The 12109-nt window shown below is 40.5% G+C and overlaps 1 protein-coding gene across 4 annotated transcripts in view; it reads right to left on the reverse strand.

The window, feature by feature from the left end:
• The window catches only part of SENP2 (SUMO specific peptidase 2), a 53475-nt gene that overhangs the window by 11326 nt on the left and 30040 nt on the right, over window positions 1-12109 (reverse strand). For all 4 annotated transcript variants that reach the window (XM_056819869.1, XM_056819867.1, XM_056819866.1 and 1 more), the window contains 3 exons: window positions 10376-10507; window positions 7429-7632; window positions 3394-3473 (listed from right to left, as the gene is read on the reverse strand). In XM_056819869.1, coding sequence (XP_056675847.1) covers window positions 3394-3473; window positions 7429-7632; window positions 10376-10507 — 416 coding nt within the window. The remainder of the gene's footprint in view (window positions 1-3393; window positions 3474-7428; window positions 7633-10375; window positions 10508-12109) is intronic.

Below are 12109 nucleotides of genomic sequence, written 5' to 3' on the forward strand. Positions count from 1 at the left end.
TCTGATTCCAGGAGAAGGGAATACAAAATGAGTCACTGCACAGTGCCAAAGAAGCAGAAAGCTACTTTTATAGTGCCAATATAGCACAAGGTCAAAGAGACCAAACCAATCCTACATGGATCGATAACATTCAGCACAAAGAGCTCAAGGACTTAATCATGTGTGAGACTTGAGGTTGCAGCTGTTTAACATGTGCTATATGAAGGTCTTCCCTGTACCACACACTCTATATAAAATACATAACATCGATTATTCTGGCTCCATCCTGGCTCCCATTTGTTTCTATAATCTAATCCCTTTTCTCATTTATAGTATGGCAACTTCCTGTTGTCTTGGCTGCAAATGGGCAAGTCAAATATTACTGCATTTTGTCCTACAGACTTGTGGTATAGAAATTACTTTAATTGGGTCCTGATTCAAGGACCCAATATAAGAAAATAGCTTTATTTTCTTTTACTTAGAATTTTTACACATAAGACTTTGACAATATATATTTCATCCACAAATTATTTTCTCTTTTATTTGGATTTTTTTGATGTTTTTGATTTCTCTTGCCAATTGATTCATATACCTCATAACTCAGCCATGCATTCCTAAGTGACCCCTGTGTTTTTCAACACCCTTGTCTGGGGTGGGGGGGTGGGGAATGAATTAGTATTGTTATTATTCAAAATTGCAACATTTAAATTCTTTTTTTTTGAGAGTAATTTTAGGATAAGAAACACATTACCTCTCTGAATCCAGAAAGTGAACTGCTTAGAGAAGGCACCATTAGGACGCATGCACAGACCACACACTGCACCAGAAGATCCAGAATGAACTCTGGCATGTGGTGATTTGAATGCATTTGTTTTGTATAAATACTCTTATGCCAAAGGGGACTGCCCCCTAATTGGCTTTTTGTCAATGTGCCTAGAAATCATTGATTTAGTTCTCTTTTCCTTTTATCCCCAAATTATTGTAATTTCAAAGTTGGTTATGTTTACAAGATCTATTGGAGACTAGTCTTCCATGGATCTCAGGGAGGAATTTATAATTTAAGATCTGTTAACCTAAAAAGAATGACATTCCCCAGAAGCCCACTGACTTCCTGTTGTTCTGTACTTCCTATAGACAAAGGATATTAGCAAGTGGGTGGTCCTCTGGGGCCTTTTTTCTTGGGCTTGCAGGCAGCATGGTAGCAGCAGCAGGCTAAGCTCAGGGATTTTAAATGGGCTAATCAGTCATGGGCACATGGTCTTTATTTTGTATCCTCTTTATTCCTTGTTTTCTAAAGATCATTAATAAATCCCTTAAAATATATAATTTTTATTATTGAGGTTTAATTTTAAATTTTACAACTGTCTGGGACCCTTGCCTACTTCTTCCATATTTCTATCCACGGAGACATTTCCTGGGAGGAGTAGCATCCTAGCCTTAAACACAGCATGCTTCCTTTGAGACAGTGCTCAGGCCTCTGAGGAGGAAGCCCAAGAAAAGGCATCCATTGGCTCTGACCGGAGGGACTTTAGGCTCAAACCTCCAGAATAAGCTTTCCCAAATCTTTTGGAACAGGAGCCCCACCTTGGTCTTATCTTGGGACTTTCTATTTCCAAATACACTTCATTCTAATTCTTAGGATGGGTCATTTTATACAGCACCTGTTAAGATTAAATTTAACTCTCCTCTGATTGTGAAAATGAAAATAATTAACTCTCCCCTGATTGTGAAGATTAAATTGTAACCCCTGCCTATTTTTAGACTTAATCACCAAAAGTGTAAATACCCTACTTAAAAGTTGAGTAGGAAGATCTGCCCATTTTTAGATCTAATCACCAAGAGTGTAGACATCCCACTTAATGAGTGTGAGGTCTGTGATCTATGTGTGCTGTGGTGGGTGACAAACCAGAATCGACTGACTGCCTCCCAAACAGTCCTAAGCAAGGCTTTAGACTATGATTTGTCTACGTAAAAAGTAGAGGAAGACACAGTAAGTGATGCAAGAAAAAGTGTCTTTAAAAGGGAGTGACAACTTCCTGAGTGGAGTTCTTCTGGCAGTTCTTCATTCTAAAAAGTGGAGGCTGGTGAAGAATGTGCTGACTGGACCTGAGACCCTGTTCCTGATAAGGCTATTCTACTGACACGCAGTGAATGAAAAGAGCTGACTCTTTCCTGGATATTTTCTGAAGAGACTAGTCTCAGGAGTGACTTCCCCAGGTCCTTGGCTTTGCCGAGGCCAGCTAAGGACCAACTTTCCCTGCCCAGGTTAAGCCAGGGGCTGGGAGTAAATTACTTAGTGCTTAGGTTAGATATCTTACCTTATCCTCTCTCTGATTTTCTTACTTCATTTTTCTATATTTTGTAAATAAATTGTAAATAAATCTCTTCGGAATAAATTAAATTCCTGGTGACCACACTTTTTGTTTTTTTTAAACCCTTATCTTCTGTCTTGGAGTCAATACTGTATATTGGCTCCAAGGCAGAAGAGTGGTAAGGGCTAGGCAATGGGGGTCAAGTGACTTGCCCAGGGTCACACAGCTGGGAAGTGTCTGAGGCCAGATTGTAACCTAGGACCTCCCGTCTCTAGGCCAGGCTCTCAATCCACTGAGCTACCCAGCTGGCCCCAGCAACCACACTCTTAATAAATCAAGTCCAACCCTTTTAAAAATAACCCCCTTTTCACCCTTACACACCACAAGACAAATCAGGATTCTGCAACATTTCTGAGATTTAGGCACATGAAAATTTAACACCCTTTTCTTGGGCTCCCCGAGACCACATGATTAACTTTGGATTTTTTAAAAAGTGCGAGTTTTAATATTAAGTCTGAAGTCACTTCCTGAATGGATGAAGGTATAACTTGCCCCACCCTGTGATCAAATCAAGATGATGAATAGGGGAAAGATAGTGGGCAAAGAGAAGAGCAGACATGCATACGCCGGGGACCACTCACACTAAATGACTCCTGACAATTTAATGTCTAGAAAACCTGCCTTTTGCCCAGAGTAAAGTTTGAGTCCTCCAATTAGAGTCCTGTCACTTAGAGCATAAATCTGAATTAGAGAGGAAGAGTGGGCTTTTTTGGTTGGGTATGAAAAACAAGGTGTTTGTGGGTCCAGTTCCTGGGCTCGGGGGAGGGTTGGTAAGGCAAACTAACTGCCAGCCAGACATGGCTAAACACCTATTCTGTTTCCGTCTGCTTTTTAAGATTTTTTAACAAATAATTATAAATTAAAACACAAGCTCCAGAAAATTTTACTCTTAACAGCCAGAAACCAAATATTAAGTAATTTGTCATCCATAAAGCCTGAAAAGGCCTGGATTGGTGATAGCTGTTGTCTAGCTGGCATCCTTATATCTCTGGGCAACGAGTGATCTCCCAAACTAGATGGCAGGCACCCTATTAGTACTTACAGCAACAGATGACAGATTCGGTGACCTTTTTGTCCCATAGAATCCAGATACTTGATATTCTTTTTTCTCAGGTCTATCACCTAGAAAGAAAAACACACATACATCAATGGTCAGACCCTAACAGGTCCTGACTGTATCTGGTATAAGATTCTGCTTAGAGCAAGAATAAAAAACTCTCCTTTCTCCACCACATTGTGTGGTCACATTTGTATATAGTTCGGTGTCCCTGTCCCCTCTCTTCTTTCTTGAGATCTCGGCCAAGTTAGGCAAGTTTTTACTCTAGCTTTTTATTTCAAGTTGTTATTTATAAATCTTATAAATGTAATATTTGAGTTGTTGTATGTTGATTTCAAACTTGACAATTTATCTGACCACAAAGAGAAAGAATTCTCAAATATTTTTTAAGATAGAATAGAGAAATTTTGCAAGCCACTGTTTTCTCTCCCAACACCGCTGCCTCCCACACCTGCCCTGTTCCTGTTCCTGCCTACTCTTTTGCCACTGCTGCTGCTGTGGTTCCTGTCTCCCAGTCCTGCTGCTGCCCCCCCCACCCCCAAGCACAGCCCACCCAGTCTGCAGCCATGACCAGACCCACCACAAGAGCCTGCCATTCTGGGCTGTTTTTTTTCACAGCGTGACATATATATGTAAATAAAAGCAACCTTCCACCCCAGTCCCTTTGGTCACCCCCACACCCCATGTGGGTTTCCAACCTGTCCTAGCCATTTTTCAGCATGGAACAGAAAAAGAAAAAAAAACCTGTAATATTCAGTCCCCCCCCCCCCCCCCCCCCTTCTAGTTTTCAAGTAGATTTCTTAAACTGATTCTGGGCTCCTGGTTTAGCTGGCTGTTATTAAAGGTTTTTCACAGAGGGCACATAGCCAAAAATGAGTGGATTTGAAGTCAGTTTTGGAGTTTTTAAAAGCCAGTCCCATTCATATGCAAATATGCTATTGTTTTCCCTTGAAGTTACCCTTAGGAGGAGGTAAAAAAACAATACTTTTCCAAGCCTCCTAGCTTGTTTACTATGTAAATAAAATCCATTCACCTTTTTTTTTCTTTGAGGAAAGATGCTGTTTCAAAGCATGCTTGAAACTCTGAAACAACAGTTTGAGTTGAAAGAGCTGATAAGCTTACACTGGTTCTGTTTAATTCTTTTATTGGCAATTTTAATTTTCATTGCAGATTTCCCAATTTATTTACCTCTCCTTAAGAATAGGCAGCAACAAGCTAGACTGCTTGAATTCCAGACCAAACTGGAATATTTTGACAAAGTTTTGAAAATCTTAAATACTCTCAAATACAGAATGGAAATTCTGCTCAGTGTGTGTATGAGGAACTCCAGAGGGATAACAAAAGAAATGCAAACGAATGATAAATACTAGGGAGGGAAATGAATCTTAAAGATTCATGAAAATTTATTGCTTGCTAACTATTCTGAGTTTATTCCCATCCATAATAATGAAGAAGTCTATTGGAATTGGAGAAAAGGATTTTTGAATTCACTGCCTGTACCCTGTCAGTGCTTCTTGTATTTTACTGATTGCTTCAAAGTTTAATTCTTTTTTAAGTTAATATTTTAACCTAATCAATATATTTGGTTACACTGCTTTTTATTTGTACTTTTCCCCTATGACTGTACTGAAGAACATCATTGTGAAAGCCCATAAACACCTTTTTCAGTGGCAAAACCGTAACTCCTTAGGGATTCTGCATTTATCACATAGATGATGATGGATGGACTTCCATCAAAAAACTGGTTACAACTTGTATAAAAACCTTTCAAGAATTTAATGAGCTAAGAATTTAAATTAATCGTAAGGAGTCTTCAGAAATGATTTTTACATAACTAGTAGCTTCTGAATGGTTTATATATATATATGATAAAGAATGTTATAATAAAGGTAGAGAATAAAATAGAAGTTCCTGCCATAAAAGTTTTATATTAAAAAACATGAAAACAAAGTAAGCTTCTGCATGTTTTTTTTAACTCTTCAGTTTAATCTACTTCCACCAGAAAGACATAGAATTCTTGGTGATGTTTTGGACCCCAAAAAGGTTTTCATCAGCAGGATAGAGGTTTGTTTTTTTCTAGGCTCTTCTGCCAAATTTTGGAATAATGACAGTAATGAGACTTTGTTAAAAATATCTTTGCCAAAGTTGAAAGATTTGCTACAGCTGGAAAATCTGTGACAAGTATCAATCAGTTCATAGGTTTGTTTTTTTAATGTCATAGAGCAAGTGGCTATATACAGCAACTCATGTGAATCCAATATGATAGTGTGTTTATTTGCTATTGTCATTAACTGGGCTATTGTGAATTTTGGGGATTTTAGTACTTTCTCTGAATGCGCATTATCTATTGCACTACTGTTTTATAAATCTGTTACTTTGTGAAAATCATTTGCACTCACAGTGGTTCATGGCCAAGTTAAAAAAGGAAATAGATCTCATTTTTGGGTGAGAAACCTTTGTATTCTACCTCTCCTTGCTGATACAGTGTGTCACTGATTGTAAGTTACATATTTTTTTATTTTTAAAACTTTTTTTATTATTTTTCCTTATATGTGTAATATAGTATTTGAGCTTGTATTTTTTCTCTCCTTTTTGTATTTGAAGCATGTCACTAGTATTGAGATTTTCTTTAACCTTTTTTGATTTTGGAGTAATATAATTTTAAAATACATTTGCCCTAATGTAAATGCATACCCAAAAAGCTTCAGACTATAAAAATGATGCCACTGATTGTTTAAAAATTATGGGACTTTGCTTAATGATTCTGTCTAATTCCAGGAGAAGGGAATACAAAAAGAGCCACTGTACGGTGCCAAAGAAGCACAAAACTACCTGCATAGTGCCAATAGAGCACAAGATCAAAGAGACCAACAATCCCAGTAGGATTGATGAAATTTTGAGCCAATACAAGAGGACTTGTTTGGAGTTTGAGATTGCAGCTGTTTTGACATCTGTCAGAGGCAGGACTTCCCTGAGCCCTATCAAGCACCTCACTTTGGCTGCCTTCCTGCCTCCCATAATCTTGTCCCTTTTCTGTCTTTCATAGATTGGCAAAGTTTCTGTAGTTCTGGCTACTGACTGGGTAAGTGCATAACTGCTTAAATAATTTTAATTGGGCCCTGATTCAAGAACCTGTTATAGGTTTGTTTTTCCTTTACTTATATTTTTTAGTCATAAGACTTTGATATTGTATATTTCATCCACAAGTTATTTTTTCTCTTTTATTTGGATTTTTTTATGTTTTTGATTTATTTTGCCAATTGATTCATATACCTCATAACTCAGCCATACATCCCTGAGTGATCCCTGTGTTTGTCACCATCCTCCTCAAGGGGGGCTGTATTATTATCCAATAATGCAAAGTTTAAATTCTTTTGAGAGTAATTTTAGGATAAGAAACTTGCTAACTCCCAGAATCCAGAAGGCAAACCTTTAGGAGGAGGCACCACGAAGATGCCTGCAGAGACCACACACTACACCAGAAGATCCATAGTGAACTTTGAGATATGGGGAATTTGAGCTTTGGGGGGGGGGGGGGGTTTGAATGCATTTATTTAGAATGTATACTCTCACGCCAAAGGGGACTGCCCCCAAATTGGCTTTTTGTCAATGCATCTAGCAATCATTAGTTTTGTTCTCTTTTCCATTCATCTACACATTGCAATTTATAAGTTAGTTACGTTTAAAATGATCCCTTTGGGGAGACTGGTCTCCCAAAGGATCACAGGAGGGTATGTATTGATTAAAATTTTGAACCGTTGGACTTCATCCCCCAGAAGTCCTTCAATATTTCCCAGAATTCCTCTCCTTTCTCCACCATGTTGCGTGGCCAGGTTTGTATATAGTTCAGTGTCTCTGCCCTCTCTTACTCTTCTTTCTCGAGATCACAGTCAAGTCACTTGACCCCAATTACCTAGTCCTTGCCTCTCTTCTGCCTTGGAACTAATGCACAGAAATGATTCTAAGATGAAAGGTTAAGTCAAAGTAAATAAATAAATAAATGAAATAAACTCAACTCACCACTAAACTCCAATGTACCCTCCGATGAATGGGCACCAAAATAAGCTCTTGACCAAAGAGGTCCACTCCTTTGGTCCATCTCTTCACTGCTTGGTAACCACCAGTACTCAGTTTAGGGTAGAAGAATGTGCTAAAGGCATGAAGGATGGGCAAGCCTTGTTTTTTATTTCTCTCCACCAGAAGATTCATGTAAAAATTAATAATCTGTAAAACACCAAAAAGGAAGGTCAGAAGTTTAATTGGAGAAATGCTCTTTCCCACTACAATGTACAAGCCCAGGGCCAGGCCTGGAACATCATAAGTGCCCCATGAATGCCTTTAGCCTTGGCTAAGGCCCATGGGCAGAAGAAGGTATATAGGAATGGTGATCAAAAGGGCAAGAGACCTAGAAATATGAATAAACAATAAGTTTTGGGGAAGTGAAAGCTCAAAAGGGGACAGACAGTGGAAGTTAAGTGGCTCAACAGATAGAGCCAGGCTTGGATATGGGAGGTTTTCGGTTCAAATCTGGCCCGAGACACTTCCTACTTGTGTGACCATAGGCAAGTCACTTAACCCCAATTGCCTAGCCCTTAATGCTCTTCTTTCTTGGAAAAAATACACAGTAGTATCAACTCTAAGTCAGAAGGTAAAAAGTTAAAAAAAAAAAGACAAAAGAGGTATGAGATACATAAAGGGCAGGAATCCAATAAACATTAAAGAGAAAAGGGGGTGAGGGGGAGAAGATCTGATAGAATATGTGTTGGAAAAAGGACAAAAGGAGAAAAAAATCCTGATCTGTTCTTTCCCATGCTTTAAATCCATCTAGACTTTCTTAAAAGTGATAAAATCACATAAAAAGTATGTTGGAGTGAACAGGTAGGTGGCTCAGTAGATTGAGAGCCAGACCTAGAGATAACAGATCCTGGGTTCATATCTGGCCCAACACTTCCTAGTTGTGTAACCCTGAGCAAGTCACTTAGCCCCCATTGCCTAGTCCTTACCACTCTTCTGCCTTGGAACCAATACACAGTATTGATTCTAAGATGGATGGTAAGAGTTAAAAAAAAAAGTGTGTTGAAATAAATTCCATTCAATTCAATTCAGTAAAACCATTGTTAAGCCCCCAGTTACTTTGAGTAAGATGGTGGGTTGGAAATTAGAAGTACAAAAGCCAAAGCCTCCCAAAGCTAAGCCCAAATTTTGGGCAGATGGATTAGAGACACAGGAGCCAGAAGTCAAGATGCTCACATAGACAGAGGGAGGTGGATACAACATGCCCAGAGAAGTGACTACAAACTAATTGGAGGTGGGAATAAAAGAGTTAAGACTATCTGGTGTGGGGATAGAGGGAGGACCAGGTATGAAGATCATGATTGGAGGTGGCCCCTGTGTATGCCAAGCTGGAAAGGAGGACGGGGAGGTGAACACATGATGCAGATAGCCCAACAGCTAAGGACCAGCTGTTTGGAAAATGAAGTAGCCAGGAACAAATCTGAGAAGGCTGCAAGCAGCCTAGAGAGCACTCGGTGCTAGGCTGAGCAATGGGCCTGTCTCCCAGAGGCAAAAGGAAGGCAAAACAGTCAGCTATGTTCCTTTCAGCAGCTCTGGACTAGATCACACAGAGTGATGGTTAGAGGCTCAAAGACCAAGCAGGAGGCTTTAGGTCAGGACCAGAGTGTGGCTGTGTGATGAGGAAAGGGGCAATGGGGTTCTAACATGCTGTGGAAGAAAAAGGGCCAGGAGTCCAGGATGACACTGATGTTTGTGAATAACAGAGGGAACACTGGTGCCCTAAACAGATGGGGGCAAGTCTGGAAAATGGGCAGGGTCAGAGGGAAGCTCAGAATTGTTTCAGATCCATTCAGCTGAATGGGCCTTTGAGACACCCAGGGAGATAACCAGCAATAGCCTTGACATTTACAAGTGGTTAAACAGCAAAACAGGGGGTTGTTTCAGCATTGGATATACATTATGGCCTGCTCTGCAGCTGCCCCTAAGGCCCAGAGGACTTTCCATGACTTCCAGCTGAAACCACCCCCTTTAGAATGAGGGCCCCCTGAGAGCAGGGACTGTCTTGCTTTCCTATTTGGATCCTCAAAGTTCAGCACACAGACAGTGTTTAGCAAATTCTTGCTTGATCATTCATCCATTTCTGAAGGTTTGGGCTTCAGGAAAGCAATTAGAGCTAGAGTTGTAGGTATGAGTATCTGGAAACTCAGCCCCTTAAGTAATGATCACTAAGGAAAAGAAACAGGGGTGGGGAAAGGAAGACTTCAGAGGTTTACTAGCTGTGTGATCTTGAGCAAGTCATTTAACTCTGCCTTTCAAGAGACAGGACAATGATGTAGCAAAGAAGCCTGGGAAGGAGTGTCCTGAAAAAAACAGGAAAAAACAGTGGGCTACTGTCTTGGAGCTGGAGGAGCTACTTCCTAAGCAACCTTAGGTAAGTCAATTCGCTGTCTCCTTATCTATAAAAAGAGGCGTCAGGACTGGATGGGCCCTGAGGTCCCTCTCTGGTGCCAAAGTTGATTGAAGAGGAGAGGGGTAAGAAAAGGCCATCAGTGTACCAGGCATGTGACCCTTGGAAATCTTGGTAAGTCTAGCAGTTGCTAAGAAAAGAGTGTGGGACATGAAAAAAAGCAACAGTGTGGTTGTACAAGGGAGAAAAAAGAAGCTGGCAGCTGAAGAGGGGGCAGTGCAGTGGGGAAGCCTGAGAACAGTCAAAAATGTACCAGGCTTCCATCACTGCATTCACCAGTGCTCAGCCCCAGGCTGCTGCTGAACTTGGAGGGGGGTGGGGGGCATATGTGTTTATATTCATTCAGCTTAAATGAGAGGATTCTCTGGTTTGGGCTCAGCTTTTTTCCTTAGCAAATTTTAAAAGTTGCATTTCACAACCACTAAAGAAAGCAGCATGATTCTCAAAAGGGAAGGAGGAGGAGGAGGAGGAGGAGGAGAACCTGACCTCATCATTGAGCCAGTGATAATTCTTCAAGGTGTGTATATCCCCACGGGTGATTCTTAATTTGAAAGCACTGCTTAGGATCTCATGTTGGGGACCAGAGCCTAGGGCACGATTAATTTCTTTTTCCATGTCCTGAAATATAAAGTCCATAGTTCAAAATGTTAATTTTAGAATCAAACAATAATAGTGAATTATCATTTAAATAAAGCAAACTCATTGTAATTAACTCTCAGGAACACAATCCTAAGAAAAAAACATCTACTGGCTACTGACCAAAGTGAGAAAAAACAATTCAAATTTTTTTACAAAGGGTATTATGCAATATTACAACTGGATAAGAAAATAGACTCAATTTCTCAACTTCTAGCTGTAAGAAGTCAGCATAGTACATGTATTTGGCCTGAGTTCAACTTCCTTCAAGCAATTCAACTCATTTATTGTCAAACCAATATTTCTATCTACCCATTCTCTATATGAAGTCCTTTAGAAGTTGACTAAAATTTTAGCTTTTCCTGCCTATAATAAATAAGGCTCAGGTACCAGGAAATGCCTTTTAAACCAATGATTTCCCTAACTCTAATTTTAATGGAAAAATGATGGACACAAAAGTTTATGGTGGTACTTTGTCCTCTCTTGATATGGAGAAAGTGAGTCGAATGTGGGATGAAGGAGAGAAAACTGAAAAGCTAGGCAGCATTCCTGATTTGGGGTGGCCTCACTGTTTTGGCATGCTGTGAGTATCCAGGTGACAAAAATGGAAGCTATCAAAATGCTTTGTGGGCCCAGGAGAAATGACTTTTTAATTTCTCTGATAGTGCCTCCTTCCACTGGACAGACAACCAAAAGTTAAATCTTATTACTGTACACACAAGAATCAACAACTTAAAAGTTGATCCTCTTCCAAGTCTGTCTTTTTACATTCTCTATCGCCATATTATAAAGCAGAGCCTAAGTATTTGCTGAGTGTCTATCCTGGGCCTAGCCCTGGACTTGTGTACCCAAGTATAAGACGGGCATCTTACCATCAAGGCACTGGAAGCCAAAGTTACCCTATGAAACCCTGCAGGAGCCCTTCAGTGACTGACTCTCCAAGCACGGAGTTCTCATCCCAGTCCAGAGGCAGGGAAGGGTAGCGGCATCTCCAATGAGATGGGCAGGTCCGTGCTTTAGTCCTGGTTCTCACACCATCTCTGTGATCTGGGTGTCCCTCCCTGTCTGAGCCTCATCTATCACGGGTGGCCCAGAGGCTTTTCAATTCTAGGGCCCTAAGTGCTAAGGGAGTTCAGACAAAGGACAGATAAGGATGGGCTGGGTTTCTGGGGAAGCCTCTGTAGAGTTAGTCCATGAAGGACAGGCAGGATTCAGAAAAGGAGAACAGGGGTTCCAAAGGGACCGTCCCAAGCAAGGGTAACAAGGTAGCCCTGAGCATGGGAGATCAGGGTGGAGAAGGAAATAAGCCTCAATGCTAGAGGAAATACATATTGAGGAGTGGAGGAAAACCAGACCCAAAAGGGTAGGCTAGACTGTAGGATGAGGAACCCTGAAGGCTAGGCTAAAAAGCACATGTTCAAAGGGACAGATATGATGGAAATGATGCTTTAGAAAAAAAAATCAGTCTGACAATATCATATACAGGGGGAACTGAGGAGGCAGAAACTGGAAGCACAAACCCAGCGGCGATGCCTCGGGTGAGAAGAGATCTGGGCCTTCTAGAGGTTGTGGAAACAGAGAAGA

Source organism: Monodelphis domestica, chromosome 2, assembly GCF_027887165.1.
Source record: "Monodelphis domestica isolate mMonDom1 chromosome 2, mMonDom1.pri, whole genome shotgun sequence".
NCBI lineage: Eukaryota > Metazoa > Chordata > Mammalia > Didelphimorphia > Didelphidae > Monodelphis > Monodelphis domestica.